This window comes from Humulus lupulus, chromosome 1, assembly GCF_963169125.1.
Source record: "Humulus lupulus chromosome 1, drHumLupu1.1, whole genome shotgun sequence".
Classification (NCBI taxonomy): Eukaryota; Viridiplantae; Streptophyta; class Magnoliopsida; order Rosales; family Cannabaceae; genus Humulus; species Humulus lupulus.
In genome coordinates, this window is record NC_084793.1 from 284,234,800 (window position 1) to 284,255,335 (window position 20,536).

The following is a 20,536-nucleotide window of genomic DNA, read 5'->3' on the forward strand; positions in this document are numbered from 1 at the left end:
TTTTGACTTATCAAATGAGGGAGAACCTCTGAAAGTCTACTGCAAATCATTTTTGAGATGCACTTATATAATGTGTTGCATCAAGCTATGGGCCTGTAGTTGACTACTCGGCTAGGTGAATCAGTTTTAGGAACCAAAGCAAGCGCTGTTTCATTGAGAGCCTCAGGAATTTTGCCATCTCGAAAGAATCCCAGAACCGCATCTGATATACTATCCCCAATATCCAGCCACATTGTTTTATAAAATTCAGACCCAATTCCATCCGGCCCTAGGCTTTTAACGCTTGGAATGCTTAGGAGAGCCTTCTTAATATCAAATTTCCCAAAGTCCCTAGTCAACCGCAGCTGCAACTCAATATCCAGACAAGTCCCAAACTCCATACACTGTACATTAAATGAACCATTAGCTGAACTAGAGCTGCCCATGTAGCCTCTGAAATGATTCAGAAAATGATGAACCACAGCCTCATAATCATCAATAATATCCCCTCACTCATTCAGAAAGGAGACAATACGATTCTCCTCTCTTCTTTTTTTGATGCAAGCATGAAAGTATGCATTATTATCATCTCCCTTCTGCAACCAAGTTATTTTGCTCCTTTGAATTAAAAAACTTCTGTACCTATCAGCATAATCTTGATATTGGATAGCTGCTGATTTTACAGCCTCCTGTGCAGCCAAATCAGATGGGGCAACTTGAGCTCTAGTGAGAGCCAGCTGATAGTCTCCTTTAGCTTGGTGATATCTCTGTTCAACATCTCCAATTTCCTCTCTACTAAAGGATTTCAAAACATGCTTTAATCTAAGAATTTTCGTAGTCACACCCAACAGACCCCTTGCTGCCAAAGGTTTATTCCAATTGTCTAGAACCACCTCCTTAAATCCTCTATGAGTTGTCCAGAAATTAAAGAACCGGAAAGGTTTAGTGACCAGCGATCCCATCTTGAGAGATTTTATGAGACAGTAACAGTGATCCGAAAAGGCCTCCCAATGAAATTCTGCAATAGAGTGAGGCAGAGCATCAATCCAATCTTCATTAATGAACACGTGATCTATCTTTGAATAAATCCTATCCTCTCCATCTTGTTTATTGGACCAAGTAAAATTTGAACCAATTCTCTTGATAGAAACCAGCTGGGAATGGGTAAGCCAGGCATTAGAATCAATTAATTCAGCAGCGCTAATAGTCCTCCCTCCCACTCTTTCATCAAAATTAAAAACAGCATTAAAGTCTCCCATAATCAACCAAGGTCTATTTATAACATGTATGCTAGACAATCCCCTCCACAACTCCAATCTCTCTTCTAAAGTGTTGAGACCATAGACAAATGTCACCAAATACTCCATCGGCATGCCTGTGATTTTTATTGAACATTGAACCAATTGGTGTTGATCAAAAAGAACCTGAACCTTTGTAAATGATTTCCACCAAAGAACTAAAATACGACCTTCAGAGTTACTACTGCTGTAGTAATCCCAACCACAAAACAGTTTAATCATCATGTCATCAATTTTTTCCTTCTTCAACTTATTCTCCAACAAAGCTCCAATTCCCACTTTATTTATCCTTAACACATTCAAAATAGCTAATTGCTTTTCTCTTTTATTCATACCCCTTACATTCCAACTAAGTATATTGGAGCAATCCATCTAATTTCAAGTCATTTAAATTCCCACTTGTTCCACCTTTCCCCTGTTCCTGAAGTACCTTAAAGGCATTATGTTTCTTGTCTAAAACAACTTTAATAAGCTTCCCTTTCCCTCGTGAAATCCCTGTTTTCTTAAGCACTTCCCAATTCTCCTTATTATTAGAGCCAGGAGTTAAAGCCAGATCCTGAGTACCACCAGCAGCATCTCTAATGATCTCAATCCCTGCCTTTTCAAGTCTCCCCTCCACATCCTTAACAGGGCCAGGAACTCCATTTTTATAGCCCTCTTAATTGCATTTAAAAATAAAATTTAAAATACAGAAATCGTCCCTGGGCTGCGGCTTAAAATTTCCCCGCCTCGGCCTAGAGTCGCTACCTTCTTCTCTTCAATTTCCTAAGCAACCGAGATTTTCTTCAGCTGCAGCCACTGACGGTAATTTAATCACAACTTCCTTGATATAACTCAAAATTCACTACAACAAAAAGGGTCTTTAGGGGCGACGAATGTCGCCCTTAATAAAGTGGCAACATGTCGCCGCTGAAGTGTCACTGCTAATATTTTGACACTAAAGTTGATTATTAGCGGCGACAAAATTGTTGCCCCTAATAAATAGTATTAGTAGCGATATTTTCGCCTCTATTAAATTGAATGTCGCCCCTAATAATATAATATTAGCGGCGACTTTGATATTATTAAGGGCGACTTTTGTCGCCCCTAATACTTTTATATAATAAAAAATTATTAAAATAATATATTTTAATTTATAATATCAAAATTAAATATGCATAAAAATAATAATACTAATATTAAATATGCATAAAAATAATAATACTAAAATTAAATATGCATAAAATTAATAATTTATTCAAAAAGCAATCCAATAATATAATATTATCCAAATTAAATATCCATACAATAATTTATTAATTAAAAGTTATTGTTAAATACAATAATATATAAAACATCTCAACTCTCGGCGCCCTCCATAAATACCTGACTCACAACTGGATGGGATCGTAGTAGGATCTGATGGATCTTGACCACCACCATCTCCACCATGGTATGAAGCTACATTTGCTAACATCTTTAAACTAAATATGACCAAATTTGTTTGTTATTATGAATATCAAATATATATTATTTATGAATATATAGTTGTAATCACCACAAAATTATTATTTAACATTTCTGATTACAAATTCACAACATAACAAATCCATAATTTTATAAATCATTCAACATTTATGATATATAATTATTTAAATATAAAGTTTTTCTTATGTAGATAGAAGAACTAAGTACAATAGTCAGTGTCATCACTTATCAAATTAACATCTATTGGTGAAACATGATTGGTATTATCATCATCACTAAGGTCAACAAGTAAATCATCCTCATCATCGGCTTCTTCTACGTCTTCGACTTCTTCATCATCATTAATACAATCATCGGTATCTTGAGCAGTCGAATAAGGTCGAGGGACGATGCCTATGAATGTTGCTAGTTGATTAGATTGTTGAACAACCAACTCCCCAAGCTCAACAGTCAATATGGAATTGGATGAGTTTGTGTCATGTACAACATCAATATTAGCAATCTAATCAAAACTGTTTGGAATATCCCAAACTTGCCTATGATTCACTTCTTCAACAACTTTCCAAGCTTGACCTCTAAGTAGATCATCGAGATAGAAAACTTGTTTAGCTTGGCTAGCAAGTATGTACGGCTCATCTTTATACCATTCACTGCTCACATTTATATTGGTGACATTTTCAATAATTGTTTTCTTTTTTTTTGGGTCCGTGTTGAACCATTTACATCGAAACAATACCACTGAATATACACCAATATAAGATACCTCCAATATCTCTTCAAGTTGTCCATAATAGTTAAAACATTTTATCCTAGCAACACACACTCCACTATTTTGTGTAATACGATTTTGATCTCGAATGTGTGTAACATATCGAACACCATTCACTATACATGCTTGAAAGGAGTACGCCAAAAGATCATACCCAGATGCCAAAGCGAGCAACTCATCCCCATTCTCTAATGGCCTGAGTTGCTGCAAGTCATTTATCTAAATATACTAAAGCATATTATAATAAGAAACTTATATTTCAATCTAACAACAAATAATGTCGTAGGTATAAATTACCTTCTCGTGAAACCAGGAACGAAACTCTTTTTTGTGCAAAAGGTTATGATCGCCCAATGGATCCCTCTATTTGATCTCACGAAGGTGTTCGCTTTTGATTAACATAGTGTTATAGTTCGAAGATGTTACATTAAAAACAACATAAAAAAAAGATAATTAAATTTACCTACTCCATATAGACTTCAATTTCATAAGAATTCTCTAGTATGAACCACTCAACTATATTCCAAGTTTTTTCGTCGAGAGGCACTTGAAATCCCTTACTCAATGGACAATATTGACATTAAAACACTGATAGGTGGCATGGAATATAAACTATATCTGCATTTCGATCCGGACGATTAAATTTGGTTTCCACGCCTTTGAAATACATGGAACAAAATGTTAAAGCCTCTTCTACCACATATCCTTCAGCTATGGACCCTTCAGGACGAGCTTTATTCCTGACGTAGTTTTTTAATTTCTTCATGTATCTTTCAAAAGGATACATCCATCTCATAAATATCGGCCCACCCAATAAAGCCTCTTTTGGAAAATGCAAGACCAAATGTATTATTATGTCAAAAAAAGCTGGAGGAAAAGCAACTCCATTTTGCATAAGATGTGAATGACCTCCCTTTGAGCTTTCTCCATATCATTTACATTCAAGGTCTGTGAACATAATTGTCTGAAGAAATTGCATAGTTCCATTATGGTGCCTGATATAGATTCTGGAATAAACTTGCAAGTACCCACTGGAAGTAATCGTTGCATTATCACATGACAATCGTGTGACTTCAACCCAATGATATTTGAATCATTATCAGTAACTTTCTACTTCAAGTTAAAAAAAATCATCTCGCAGTTTAACACCTTTTAGAAATTGAAGAAATTCTCGCCTATCTTCAGGAGTCAACACGTAAGGAGCATGTGGTTTCATTAACTTTTATTCTGATCTTCATATATCCACAATGCGTCCCTAACTCCCATATTCTTCAGATCATGTCTTGCATTTGTAGTGTGTTTGGACTTATCGTTATCCAGGATAGTACCAAGGACACTGTCACATACATTCTTCTCAACATGCATAACATCTAAGTTGTGTTTAACCTCGTTTGTACTCCAGTAGTCAAGTTCATAAACGATGTTTTTCCCCTCCAATTACTATCCTTCGCACCTCTTTTTCGTTTCAAACCTCTCATGTTTCCCCGGGACTTGAGGTGGTAGAGCATTAACTTGATCTAAGATATCCTGACAAGTAAACTTTCTTGGAGGATGTCTTCTCTCAACTCTTTCGTTGAATTGAGTGTCCTTTCTCCACCGATGATTACTGGTCAAGAATCGTCTATGACCAATGTCTTACCAATCACTCGAATAGAGGATGTGTCTTCGTTGCATGTAGGACAAGCCTTGTAACCCTAACCACTCCACCAGACAAACTACTTCGAGCAGGAAAATCGTTCACCATCCACAAAAGGGTCGCACGCATCTTGAACATGTTGTTGTTTCTACCATCCCTAGTTTCCACCCCGTTAATCCAAAACTCTTTCAACTCATCCACCAATGGCCTAAAATATACATCCATGTCCTTACCTAGTGATTTTGGCCCAGGAATAAGAAGAGTCAGTATAAAATAATGGTCCTTCATACAAAGCCAGGGTGGCAGATTATAGTTCGTCAGACAATAGGCCACATGATGTATGATAAACTCATGTCGCCAAATGGATTAAGCCCATTGGCAGCCAAGCCCAGATGAACATTTCTAGGATCTCTTGCAAAATCAGGATGTTTGGCATCAAAATTCTTCCATGTTAACCCATCAACCGGATGACGCATCATCCCCTCTTCTTTCGATATCCCAGTATGATGTCATAGCATCTCTTCCACTGTATGCCTTGAACTGTACAATCTTTTTAATCAGGGAATCAACGGAAAATAACGCATCACCTTATGCGGAACCTTTTTCCCTTTATTCTTCTCATTTATCCACCTGCTACTCCCGCACAACAGACATGAATCTTTAGATGCATGCTCATCAAAAAATGAACAACAACCATATCTACACATGTATTGATTGGTATCCTAACCCTAATTTACTCAGTTTTTTTTAGCCTCGTAGTAGAATGTTGGAATTTTGTTTTCCTTAGGAAATGCAAACTTTAATTACTTCAACAATTCATCAAATGTGTTGTTCGGTATCTTCCCCCTCACTTTCAAGTGCATCAACTTAGCTAAAAAGTTCAGCGATGATATCCAATCACAGCCCGGATACAACTTAGCTTCAATCTCGTTGAATAACTCGTCATAGTACTGACCAATTCCACTGTTAGCTTCTTCAGCATTGTTCGGTAAAAGGAAATCTTCAATGATATCTCGCATCTCATCTACGGGCTCATTCTCACCCACCCCTTCATCATCAACATCTTCCTCGACTTCCCCATGGTAAATACACTGTTCATAACTCTGTTGGAAACCCCGATCGAATATATGTGCTTGGACGACATCCAAAGTTTGAAGTCTAAGATTCATTCATCTGATGCATTGACATCTTATTCTCCCGTCACAATCTTTGTGTTGTGATGCCATATTCATGAAATTTTGGAGATCAATCCAATAAGCATCACATGCACGATTTCTCAATTTCGTCCAACTCTTATCAATCGCCATATACGATACATATAAGAACATACAATTTTAAAATATTAATTAAGTCAATTAGTTGAGTTGGTTGGTGAGCATGTTTACCAATTTTATTTTCTTTTATCAAAAAAGTTAAAATGAAATAAAATAAGACATCTAGTACTCCCCACTTTTTCAAATTATTTGAAGAAATATCTTGAAAAAAATGAGGAATACTAGATGAATACATTAACTAGAATTACTATCCCAAAGGAATCCACTAGGTCTATGACTTTTCATTATTAGAAATAATAACAATTTTTTTGTTATTAGAAATAATAACAATAATAACCATCATACCCTATCCCGACCCCCGACATTATCCCGACCCTGTGAACCCTATCCGGACCCTAAAAGACCTTATCCTGACCCTATTAAGACCTATCCCCACCCTATCTCGACCCCCGACATGATAAAGATCCTATCCCGACCACCGACATTATCCTGACCCTATGAACCATATCCCGACCCTATAAATACTATATCTCGACCCTCGACATTATCTCGACCCTATGAACCATATCCCAACCTTATAAAGACCATATCCCTACCCTATAAAGACCTATCCCGACCCCCAACCCTATAAAGATCATATCTCGACCCAATCTCGACCCCGACCCTATCCTGACCTTATAAAGACCCTATCTCGACCCCCGACCTTATCCCGACCCTATAAGGACCATATCTCGACCCCCGACCTTATCCCGTCCCTATAAAGACCTTATCTCGACCCCTGATCTCGCTTATCCCGACCCTATAAAGACCATATTCTAACCATAGAAAGACCTTATCCCGATCCCCAACCCTGTAAAGACCCTACATCCCTATCCTGACCCTATAAATCTACAAAAAAATGGGCCGCATCTCCCCTATAAACAGTTAAAAAAATAATTCAAACAGCACACAATAAGTTTCTTACTTATATCTCCGCAGCATACAAAAATTTCACAGAACCTACTTCACTAATACATACAAGTTCATAACATTTCGTTATCACCGCAACACACAATATGTATCTCAGAACCTACTTCGCTATGGATGAATATTTAAGATATTCAAACTCCTCTAACAATAGTACAATATGGACAACAACAACAACAACAAGAACAATAATAATAATAATAATAATAATAAGACAAACAATAAGGTACACATACCAATTAATAAAAGACTCCAAAAGAAAAGACTGCAAAAATTACACCAATTTATTTTCTCCTAAAAAGAAAACAAAGTTAGTAAAACAAAATTAAATTATAATACATAAAACATATATTATATATACTCCTCACATATATATATATATATATAAACACACATAGTGTCAAACATACACAAATATATATATGACAATTTTCATGTAGGGGCTTCACTTTAAGTCCTACCGGTGGGGCTCTTCAGTATTCTCGATCCGTGAACAGTTTTCGACACGATTTTTTTTAATGATCGTGTTGTTTAGAGCATCGTGCAAATTTTTAGAAAATTCTGAATATTTTATAGTACCGAAAACTAGGTTCAAACATGTTGATTTCCACGTGCATAAAAAAAATTAGTCACGCGTGTAACAACATGTTTGAACTTAGCTTTCGGTACTGTAAACTATTCAGAATTTTCTAAAAAATTTTAGGATGCTCCAAATAGCTACAATATACATGGTCATAAAAAAAAATTGCTCCAAAAATTTTTCACGGGTCGAGAACACTGAGAGCCTCACTAGTAGAGCTTAAAGTGAAACCCCTATAGAAAAATTGTCATATATATAAACATATATATATATAAGGGTGCACTCTTAATGGTTACTGCCTATGGATGGTTACTTTAATATTAATCATTGGATTAAGATCAATAGTCCATATTTATAGTTGTTAATTAAGATTTCTAAAAATAAATTTTGATTTTTTCAAAATTTTTAAAGGGTTACTTGATGAAAAACGTGTATTTCTTATGAAAATATAATATTGTAAAATTTTCATTTTTCAAATGCATGTCAATTTCTAAATATAGTTAATATCTCTCATTGGTTGGAAACAACATAAATTATGGCAAAAGTAAAATAAATAAATTCAAAATTAATGTAGAAAAAAATTATTTACTTGTTGGTGACTTGCTATATCAAGTCACTATGTTGCCACATCATCATAATTATTAGTACTCATCTGTGGGTAGTAACCATTGAGAAGTCTTCCATATATATAAATACGTACACATAAACACACACATATATCAATACACATACGTGTGTATATATATATACATAAACATGCAATGATATATAATCAAATACATACACAAACACACACGGTCACACACATACGTATACATATAAATATATATATATATAAACAAATACACATATATATAAATACACACATAAGAAAATAAAAAATAACCAGAAATATTATATATATATTTACACATACAAATAAATAAATACAAACATATATACATATATACAGCCACACATACATATATATATTTATACACACACATATATACACACAGCCACATATTTATATATACACATATATTTAAAACTAAATAAACAAAACAATATATATAAAATAAAAACATATATAATTTCAAATATATATAGACATACCGAGTGGGAGAGGGATAGGGGCAGCGCGGGGTGGGGCAGCAACAGGGATGGGCGGCGCGGGCTGGGCGAGGTGAGAGAGAGAGAGCTCGAGAGAAATAGGGAGGGAGAGGGAGAGGGAGGGCGAGAGGGTGGGCTAGGGTGGCAGAGAATGAGGAGAGGGGGAGAGATGTGAGTTTATGGCAAAAACTCATGGGGCTTTGCTGTATATCGTGTAATATTAGGGGCGACACGTGTCGCCCATAATAGTCACCCTAATAAAATTTTTAACATGTGGCGACTATTAGGGGCCTAATATTCCATATGTCACCGCTAATAATATTTTAAATTAAAAAATATATCCGATGATACATCAGGGACGACCATGCTTTGTCGCCACTAATATGAGAATTATTAAGGGCGACTTATTGTCGCCGCTAAAAAGTATATTTCTTGTAGTGATTATACTATTTAAAAAGCTATGGAAAACGATCTAAAACTTATATTTCTAGAAAAATTCCAAAAAGATTATTAGAACATTGTCAAAATGAAGTGTGAAGTTTCAGGCTTGTAATGCCAAGCTTAATCATTGCTTGTAAAACATCTCAAATTCATTATTTTTCACCTAAATGTCTTGAAAATCCTAAAAACACAAAATAAATGAATTAAACATATAAATAAATGATCAAGTACATATTCATAGAAGAATAATTAATTAAAAATATACAAATTTGATACTTATCAGACATTCTTAAGAATGTGTAAGCCACTATGATTGTCAAGAAACAAAATATTCTTTTCTTATCTATGCCTAAACTCTTCCAATAATCTTGAACTCAAGCTTACAAGTTGTGAGTCCATCGTGCATTTGGCTTTGGCGTTTAGGAATGCCATGTTGAAGTGCACTTGATAAGAGTTTCTTCAAAAAAAAAAAATTAAATCTTGTTTTAATGGTACGAAGTCCTTCACTGCGTATCAACCTTTCTAATCATTTGCGCCTTTAATTTTTGTACTCAAGATCAACATGATAATAAATCATTATATTGTTCAAACTTTTTGTAATATGTATTGAGGGCCGGTCCTGGCACAAGCAGGCTAGAGCTTTGTCTAAGGCCTCTAATTAAAAAGACTCCATTTTTTAAAATGTCATTATTTTTTTTATACAAAAGGTCCCTAATTTTGAAAAATACCAATATACATGTAATTTTTTTTACAAAAATATCATATTTTTTGGAGAAATTATAAGAAATAGCCCAAAATAAAGTCATCAAGAAGCTAATGTCCTCATTTTTTAAATTGTAGATAAATGACATTTTTACATTGTTGATTACCTAAATTACCCTTTTTTATAATTTATTTATTTATTTAGGACTGTATGACTTTAATATAATGGTATATGTATATTAGTTTTGTTTAATTAGTTTTTATTTAAAAGTTATATTGATTTTTTAAGTTTTTTATAGGTTGTTAGTATATTATTTTTCAATTAGTGTATATGTTTTTTGTGGTATGGTATATAATTTTTTTTTTGTGATATTTAATTTCTATTTTATTATACATAGTGGTAGTATATAATTTTGTATCATGGTATATATATTAATGGTAGTATATAACTTTGTTAGCATAGTATATACATTTTTGAGTAATAATTTTGTAAGTTTTGATGGTATATTATTTTTCAACTCAGTATATATATTTTGTGGTATGGTATATCATTCAACAACCCATAAAAAACGAAAAAAAATCAAAATAACTTTAAAATAAAAACTAATTAAACAAAACTAATATACATATACCATAATATTAAAATATTTAGAATAAAATAGTAATTTGTTAAAGGGTGTATTTGATAATATGTGATATTAAATAGATGATTAGGCTATTTTACTACAAAATTAAAAACATGGACATTTACTTACTTTCACACAACATTAAGGGTCATTTTGCACCATGCCCCTATTGTATGCCCCTAAAGTTCAGCGCTGGGCTGCATGTACTATGATGAACTAACTATAAGACTATTGTACATATGACTTATGATATAGGAATCAAATAATATTTTGTACCAATACCAAGGCGTCTATTTCAGATTGTACAGAATTCTTTAACTTGTAGTTGCCAAAACACGTACACTTTCAAATGGTGAATTTTATTTTAAAAAAAAACAAAGAAGTTCATTACATGTGCTGTATTATAATATTTATATGTATATATATTCCCAACAATAATTAGTGTGTACTCGATTTAAAATTTTAATTAACATCATCACACATTCCCTATTCACCCCAATAATATATAAGTGGACCAAGTAATTATCCTATTATATGAAGAAAAAAAATTGAAGTAGACATGAACAAACAAATTTGTTATAGGGTCGATATATAATCTCTGTTGTTAGACCTAATAATATTTAAGGTATTTAATTAACAAAATAATCACAATAAGGCGATCTCATTGCTATATTTATTCCATCCATCTTCATCTCGATCTTCCATGTCTAAATCCACCTTATTCGTTGTATTAATGCTCGAAACATCATTCTTGGTCTCCTTAATATCACTTGAACGTACCCAAAAAGCCTTCTTTAGTCCACTCATCAACCTTTCACTAATCTTTTTGCTCCTCGGAGTACTACTACTATTACTCCCTTTACAAGAGCTTGACATAGATGTCGACGTAGCCCTAGCTTTCTCGCCACCACTAAATAATCGAAAACTAGCCGACGAAGCAGCCGGCTTATCGCCCTTAGCCACCTTATTTTCGGCGCCAAAATGGAAGCTAGCCGACCGAGCCGACTCCTGACCATGATCGGTTATCCTTCTCGTGCCGCCGCCGGCAGCCAAGTCACGATCAAGATGAGAATCCCTTAAGAGCTTCTTCATGCCGCTGAGCTCTTCCTCTAGGGATTGGATACGCAAGGTGGTGGCGTCCAGAGAGGCCTTGAGCTGCGAGTTTTGGCGTAGCGCCGCGTCGCGCTGGAGGAGGGCGCCGAGTGTGGTGACCGGAGGAGTGTCACTGTGGCGGCGACGGTGGTTGTTGGAGAAGGGTTTGGTGGTGGTGGTCGTGGCGGTGGAGATTATGCGATGGCGTGTGTTGAGCTGCTCGACTAACATGGCTCGGACCAAGAATCTGAGGGGCATTATGGGGTTTTGGACGGCCTCTACGAGAAGAGTAGGGGAGAGTTTGTCGCAGTCTATGCAGCTGCATATCTGGGATTTTTGGTCCTCAGTCATCTTCCCATTATGTCCCTGTCATTATTACATTTATAATAATTAGTAATCAAAAGGAGAATTAATATTGTCTTAATTGCAGTTTTCAAGTTTGAAATCCGAATACTACTACTATAATACTCACTATATCAATTTTTGATTCAACTAAAAATGTAATATTAAATTTCAAGATGTTACCATATTCTTCTAGCGCTCAGTTTTTATGCCCACGACTCATTTCAAGTGCATCACTACTGTATGTATTACACTTATCATTGAAAATGAGTTTACTTAAGTATATTGATTATAATTGATATACTATATAATGATATTAGTCTTTTTGTAAAAAAAAAAATTATAATTAAGGCAAGACGTATTTTTATAATTAAGGCAAGACGTGGTTTATGTTTTGTTTTTGGTTCTGTTTCGAATTTTATAGTATATTCTGCATTTGATATAATTGCTTAAAGAAGTGAAGAAAGATTATTTAATTAAGGGTTAACATCTCCCACCGAAATGTAAAAAAAAAATATTCTATTTATATGGTATGTTGAATAAATTACAGTTTTCCCCAACCCCAACTGTATATATACGTTGATCCTTTGTTTTAATTTTTTTTGTCTTTTTTTATCTCAATTTTTAATGAGAATTTTAGCATATCAAATAATATAATAATAAAAGTAATAATAATTATAATTACTACCTTCAATAAAATAAAATAAAGTAGATTAATTTATTTTTATTTTAAATGAATCTATTTATTAATATTAAAATTAATATTTAGACAATTACTCAAAAAATAAATAAATATTTATACAAGTTACAATATGCTATTAATTAAAATTAATATTAATAACTATATGTTACAATATCCAGTTAAAGAAAATCACAATATTATTATTCTTTATAAAAATACTATATATATTTTTTAAATTATAGTTAGTCAAATCTCAACAGTCAATGTTAAACTAAAATCATAATCTAATCCAAATTTCGAGTTTTGCTAAAAAAATATATTTAAGGTTATAAAAATTAGTTTTGTAAATCTTTGTAATAATCATGTTAAATAAATTTATAAATATTTATGTAAATGTGAGTTACAAAAATAAACTTATTAGTTGTGAAATTAGTTTTGTAAATTGTTGTTAGAAAAATGTAAAACTTGTTTAAAAAAATATTGTATTTCACCACTATATTCAATAAAGTGTTTTATAAATAATGAATATCTTAAATTTATATTTTAAAGTTGTATAGCATAAATATGATGGTTCATATAATTTTTTGGTACAATATTGTAACAATATGAAAAAATATAATATTTTTATGTATATTTTGTTTATGATTTCTTAACTATAAGATATTTTCGTAAATATTAGTTACAAAAATATCTTTCTTAGTTGTAAAACTAGATTTGTAAACTATTATTACAAAAATAAAAAAAATTAGTTACGAATTTGTTTGTAAGTTTTATCTAAAAAAAAATCTACAATTCTTTAACTGATTTTGTAAATATTATTTACAAGCATGTAATAGATATTTACAAGTTTGCAACGGATATTTACTAGTTTGTAAACGTTGATTACAAAAAATTGTATTTTACAACTTTTATTTATGATTTTGCCACTCCGTATTTATACTTTTGTTATTTTGTGTTTTTATCCAAAAATTCCATATTTTTTGTAATGCGCCGTACTTTTCAGATTTTTTTTAAAGATATCCGTTTAATTAAAGGATCGGACATCGGCCCATTTTTAAAAGCGACACCATATCAGGCCCATCCTACAATACTGCTCTGTGCTTTGAGTCATTTCACAAATACTATTTAATCTTCTTTACCTAATTAAACTTAGTCATTTATCCCTCCATTCAGACATTAAAAGATGGCATAAGTCGGAAAGTAAGTAGACTTTAAACAAAAAGTTGATCTAATATCTGATTAATATGAGTACTGGACCGACAAAATTGTTCTAGTCTTAGTCCATGTAAAATGTACTTAATAAACAATGGGACACGGCAAATGTTGGAAGAAAAAAACGCAAAACTAAAAGAAATTTAAAAAAAATGTCTAAAAAAATATTTAAATGTTGTAGTTTTTCTTTTTCTATGTTTTTATTGAGAAAATTTTATTTACTCTATGTTATTTTAAACGTATTCACACATACCAAAAATCATAAAAATTTAAAAAAAAAACAGTGAAAAACGTAATTTAAATTTCTCAAAATATTGTTTCAGCGGAATGACTTACCCGGATATATTGCTCCACAATCTTATAAACGACATCGTGGCTATTAAAACGACGTTGCATGGCCTCTGCGACCATATGAAAGTCGTCAGGGTGAACCGTTAGTATAACGTCTTCAAACAAGTCGAAACCATCGTCACACCCGTCATCATCCGTTACGTTTAACACATCAACGCACTTACTCATGAGAAACGCCGCCGTTTCGGATTCGGGAAGTAGAGACAAGGATGAACGGAAAACTATCGACGCGTACTCCTTATTAACGGCGACAACTCGACGAAAATACGAGTCCGTAAACTGCACCAAGTTATCTTCGCCGTCACCGTTATCATCCGTCATCTCTAATAGCTCAGCAGCAGTTCTAAGAGCCGCGAAATTGAACGGCGTTACCACGAGATGGGCTCCGTAACAGAAGTCCGCTACCAGGGTGAACGTTTCGGCGGAAATGTTTAACGGCGGAGAGAGAGTGAATTCCGAAACGGAATCCGTTAGTTGCCGTTTTAAATACGTACTTTTCGATCTCAGTGGATCCTAAGAAAAACAGTAAAAGAGCAATTAATATTTAACAGAAGAAAAGACCTATGTTAGTTATTATTATCCAGTACTTTAAATTCGAACCCATTTATTTCACATAATATGACTTTCAAAAAATAACCATGAACACAATAATAATTCAATGAAACAGTGGATAATACTAATTAAGATTAACTATAATAAAATAAAAAAGCGAAATTTGATTTTTTTTAATTTGAATGCTAAATGGTGTTTTTTGTAAAAAAAATTTATATAATTCTTGTTATTATTTTCTATTACATATTTTTTAAAAGTGATGGGCGAAGTTTTCTAAGGGAAAAAATTAAATTAAACTTTATTACCGAAAGAGGAAAATTAAAGAAAAATAAAAAAATAAAACAAAAGAAGCACATTTACATGTGGTGTAAATGGTGCCAGAAAGTTAGATGTGGTAGGTTATGTTCCATAATTGCTTTCTTCTTCTTGTGATCTCAGAGAATTTGAAGTGTAGATCTCTCTCAAATTAAAAAAACTCAAATCCTAAGCTAATAAGAAAACCATTATTATTATATTGACTCTTTTTATGTGCCCTACAACATTTAATATATATTTGCGTATACCATGTTATTCGTACTTATAATCATGGCCCGAAATTTCTTAATTAAATCTGAGTTTTTGGAATCCATTTAGCCAAATCCAACTTCACTATTACCTAAAAGAATTAAGTAAAACTGCTAGCAAATCTCACTAAGAAGGGACTCTATTTTTTTTGGACTACTGATACGAATTATTTGAAGACAAAACCAGAAGACACATGGATCATATAATAATATGATCCAGAAAACTCAACGAGATTAGTAGATCAAATGTTGAGCAACCCAAGATCCATATATATAATCAATTAACTAACCTTGTGAAGAAGAAAGCATTTTCCACGAACTCTTATCACCACTTCTGTTTTTCTTCCAGCTGCCTGCGACCTATACAAAAATATTATTAACAATTCAGCTGAAAAAGAACACCAAAATGTGTATAAATATATATATGTATAGTGTTCATACATATATATATATTTATCAAATAATGTGTTTAAAAAACAACAACCCTTTTCAAAGGAGAAGAGAAAAAAGTTAATTACCATTTCCGGACTCTGGAGTGTAGAGGTGTAGGAGGAGAAGAAAGAGTAGGTGAAAGAGAAGAAGAAGAAGAAGAGGAGGAAAACTCATATTCTTCTTCATAAATTGTATCAACAGATCCTAAATTTTTCCAGGCTTTCATATTTCTCTCTCACCAGCTTTCTCTTCCTTTAGAATACACTCTTTTCTATGATTTTTTTTTAATTTTTAAAAATTTGTACTCTCTTTTATAATTGTTTTTTTTCCTTATTGATTTTCTCTACTCATCTAATTATCTCATTAGGGTTTTTGTGGATTGGAGAGAATTTTCCTGGTCCTAAGAGGTTTTGAATAATTTGGTACCAGAGCGAGGTATATTTATGGCAGGCATGTGATGGCTCATAAATGCTGGCCCTAACTCCCTTATCAAAGGGTTTTGCGTCTCTATACATATGTAAGGTTATTTTAGATTCATAAATAGCAAATTATTTATATTTATTCATATACAAGGATTTCGGAAAATCTTATTTGGATTATCAAAAATTGTTTTATGAATTAACAATTCCAGTCTTGGTTTACTCTTACACAAGTTGACCTTGCTTCAGAAACTTCTGTATTTTGTTTCCCCTAAAAATTGAGTATGGAAAACACTAATATTAAAAAAACTGATCCCCCGAGTGATATATATTTGAATGAAAATGAAAATGAAAATTATTAGGCAGATGATTGTTTACTTTTACCAAAAACTATAATATAATATACATATAATTTATTCTAAATGATGTTTTTTATTTTTTCTTGAGATATATGGAACTAAAACCGTTATGACATTATGACATTTCTTTTCAAGGGATGGAATTAATATTATTAATACCAGGAATAAGATCTTTACCTAATAAAACATTAATAATAATTGACAATTTCAAAGAGAAAGAAAAAAAATAAGTAAAACTGATTAGTGCCAAAATCCAAATTGATGTAAACTTCGAAGACATAACAATTACTGACTCAGCTCTTTGATAACTATAATTTACATGTTTTGAAAAAAAAATGATAATTCCATAATAATAAAAAAAACTAAACCCATTAATCATTATAATCGTTGAAAACTTTCATAAAATTTAGGGATTTATGTCATAAAATTAAAGATAATATACACTAATTATACATGATATGATAATTACAAAATAATATGCAATGTATTTATTAAAATGAAAGATAAATGTGATGATATTTAATGCCACAAATCAAGCAATTTTCTCTCTATATATATAATGATATCTAATAATAATAGAAACCAATATCACCAATATTAATTATATAATATTCATACAATAATTCATAAAAAAAAATGTTTTGGAAGTGTTACAATAAATCAACCACCGTCGTGTGAGATTAGCATATTTTCTGAAAAAAAAAAAGTTATGAAGGTTGACCGATGACTGTAATTTGTAGCCAAGTAATTTTTATTTTATTTTATTAGTTTATTGATTATTGTCTAGATATTATATAAATACTTTTGTAAATATTTTTTCTTTAAAAAAATGTTTACATTTTAACAGATATAATATAAACACAAACTAATTTGTTTATTAAGACTATGTCCAAGTATATAATTTATGCCAAATTTAGCTAAAAATATGAGTCAATGATATATTTGCCCAACCACTACAACAAATTTGACATACAATGACTCCCTACAATGTCTTACACCATTGGTGTAAGACATTAAAACTTATCAGGGGTTTTAAATGTCTAATGGTGTAAGACATTGAAAGTTTTTATTAATGACTACAATTGGAAGACATTAAAAATTGTGGAAGACGTTGGAAATAGGTTGAGAAGTGGCCAGGGGGACATCTAATGTCTCCCACTGGGAGACGTGGGACACGTGGCACGTCTCCCACTGGGAGACATTGAATGTATAGAGGGGTACATCCAACGTCTCCCACTGGGAGACGTGGGACACGTGGCACGTCTCCCACTGGGAGACATTGAATGTATAGAGGGGTACATCCAACGTCTCCCACTGGGAGACGTGGGACACGTGGCACGTCTCCCAGTGGGAGACGTTGGATGTACCCCTCTATACATTCAATGTCTCCCAGTGGGAGACGTGCCACGTGTCCCACGTCTCCCAGTGGGAGACGTTGGATGTCCCCCTGGCCATTTAATGAATTTTGGGTCTTCTTCTTCCTCATAACACCAAACAGAGAGAGCACACCAAACAGAGAGCACGAAAGGGGTTGCGATTTTAGGGTTTTCAAGGTTAGTTTTTTTTAATTTTTATGAATTTTAGTTAATTATTTTGATAAAAAAATCATAGGTTTAGCATTAGGATGAGTAATATACATGATTTTGTGTTAATTTTACATTTTTATGCATTTTTTTCTATACATTGTTAGATTTATTTGTTTTTCCATGGAGGTTTTTTTATAGATTTAAGATTTCATAGTTTTTTTTTAAATTAACCTATCACATTGTATATATTTCATTATAATATATATGTTCATGATTTTTTTTAATTTTTATCATTATTTATTTCGAAATTTAGATATATTTTTGGTGGTGAGATTTTAGAGAGTACTTTGCATCAAAACTTCTATATCTATCAATCACACATTTGAGGTAATTAAGTTTCTAAAATTATAATAATAAGTTATATATTGCTAGATATTTAGTGATATTTTATTTATTATTTATTAATTTATTTATATTGGTTTGTGAATTTAATAGCGAATTCGATTACTACTTGAAGTAATTTTGCTAGCTTTTGAATTATTAATTGCAAGAGGTAAATATATATTCTCTTACTTCTACTTTTAATATTATTAAACAAATGTTAGAAGAGTTTGAATATCTTAAATATTCATCCATAGTGAAGTAGGTTCTGAGATTAAAATTGTGTGCTGCGGTGATAACGGAAGGTTGAGAACTTGTGTGTATTAGTGAAGTAGGTTCTGAGAAATTTGACTGTGTGCTGCGGAGCTATAAGGAAGAAACTTATTGTATGTTGTTTGAATTGTTTGTTTTGCTATTCACATGTAGATGGTTAGGTCACTATTATAGGGGAAATGCTGCCCGATTTTATCTAGGATAATAAACAATTAATTTTATATATGCATTCTATAAGGAAGAAACTTATTGTATGTTGTTTGAATTGTTTGTTTTGTTATTCACATGCAGATGGTTAGGTCACTATTATAGGGGAAATGCTGCCCGATATTATTTAGGATAATAAACGATTAGTTGAGAACGGGCATTACTTGATTGAACATGCAAGTCCCAGGCATTACTTGAGAACGGTATTATTAATTAAAATTTACAAATTATTTTTGAAACTATAAATGTAATCAAATAATTAATTAATATATTTTACTTTATATTTCTTGCAGCTAACAAGCACATCATATACAGAGGCACAAATTAATGAGTTGCGACAAGAATGGGCGACATATGTGTTGCCGATAATCCAAAGTTACCGACCTCGTTGATAGGTTTTTTTTTTAATTTTTTAACTCTTTCTTCATACACAATGCAATATTTGTTCATTTTGAATATTTCTAACAAATATTGTATTTCTTGTATATATCTAACAAATATATTTTTTTATTTCAATTTAAATTAATATTATTTCAATTTAATTAATTTAAATTTAGATTAAAATAATTTCAATTTAAATTAATATTATTTCAATTTAATTAATTATTAAATTAATTTCAATTTAGATTAAAATAATTTCAATTTAAATTAAAATAATTTCAATTTAAATTAACATTATTTCAATTTAAATTAATATTATTTCAATTTAATTAATTATTAAATCAAATTAAAATAATATTAATTATAAATTTATTTAATTTATTTTTTTTAAATGTGGGAGACTTTCAATGTCTCCCATTGGGAGAGGTGGGAGACTTCCCACGTCTCCCAATGGGAGAGGTGGAAAGTCAAATGTTGACTTTCCACCTCTCCCATTGGGAGACGTGGGAAATGACTCACCTCTTCCAATGGGAGACGTGGGATGTCTCCTAGGGACTTCCCACGTCTCCCATTGGGAGAGGTGAGTCACTTCCCACGTCTCCCAATGGGAGAGGTGGAAAGTCAACGTTTGACTTTCCACCTCTCCCAGTGGGAGACGTGGGAAGTGAGGCACGTCTCCCAATGGGAGACGTGGGATATATACCTACAATGACCCTAGCAACAACGTCTCACTAAGTGGGAGACATTGTAGACTTCCAATGTCTCCCAATTAAAGTCATAAAACCTCTATTTTGTTGTAGTGAACTTTTTACATTTGTACTCCAATGCACAGGTGCAAACTAGCTAAAACAAAAGTCTATTAATGTTTATTAAAAATATATAAAAACAATTATTTTTTTTATTAAAAGATAAATTAACAATTAAAAAATTAATA

At 32.2% G+C, this 20,536-nt stretch overlaps 2 protein-coding genes and 1 long non-coding RNA gene across 4 annotated transcripts; 1 reads left to right on the plus strand and 2 right to left on the minus strand.

Annotated features, from left to right (window-relative positions):
* Positions 1–80: 80 nt before the first annotated feature.
* LOC133778398 (uncharacterized) lies at positions 81–1,610 on the minus strand. The gene is made up of 2 exons (XM_062218308.1): positions 622–1,610; positions 81–432 (listed from the first exon to the last, which is right to left on the minus strand). Exons 1-2 carry the CDS (start codon positions 1,608–1,610, stop codon positions 81–83), a joined length of 1,341 nt encoding a protein of 446 aa, XP_062074292.1.
* Positions 1,611–11,290: 9,680 nt separating this feature from the next.
* Positions 11,291–16,503, minus strand: LOC133807798 (BTB/POZ domain-containing protein At3g49900). 2 transcript variants are annotated; one of them, XM_062245830.1, is made up of 5 exons: positions 16,143–16,503; positions 15,915–15,984; positions 14,674–15,022; positions 14,495–14,559; positions 11,291–12,288 (listed from the first exon to the last, which is right to left on the minus strand). In XM_062245830.1, exons 1-5 carry the CDS (start codon positions 16,280–16,282, stop codon positions 11,476–11,478), a joined length of 1,437 nt encoding a protein of 478 aa, XP_062101814.1. In that variant the 5' UTR covers positions 16,283–16,503; the 3' UTR covers positions 11,291–11,475. The 2 variants fall into 2 exon arrangements, with proteins under 2 accessions (XP_062101814.1, XP_062101813.1); XM_062245829.1 differs by having other exon boundaries at positions 14,495–15,022; positions 16,143–16,497.
* Positions 16,504–18,681: 2,178 nt separating this feature from the next.
* Positions 18,682–19,794, plus strand: LOC133777873 (uncharacterized). The gene is made up of 3 exons (XR_009868896.1): positions 18,682–18,747; positions 19,306–19,424; positions 19,515–19,794. It is a non-coding gene; the product is annotated as an uncharacterized LOC133777873 (long non-coding RNA).
* The last annotated feature ends 742 nt before the right edge of the window (positions 19,795–20,536 follow it).

Coding starts and splice junctions, on each gene's coding strand:
- LOC133778398 (XM_062218308.1), bottom strand. CDS start 1,610: ATGAATAAAAGAGAAAAGCAATTAGCTATTTTGAATGTGTTAAGGATA. Junction 433..621: donor TATCAAGATTATGCTGATAG/GTACAGAAGTTT, acceptor GAATCATTTCAG/AGGCTACATGGGCAGCTCTA.
- LOC133807798 (XM_062245829.1), bottom strand. CDS start 16,282: ATGAAAGCCTGGAAAAATTTAGGATCTGTTGATACAATTTATGAAGAA. Junction 15,023..15,914: donor AATGCTTTCTTCTTCACAAG/GTTAGTTAATTG, acceptor TGTTTTTCTTAG/GATCCACTGAGATCGAAAAG. Junction 12,289..14,494: donor TTGTGGAGCAATATATCCGG/GTAAGTCATTCC, acceptor TAATAATGACAG/GGACATAATGGGAAGATGAC.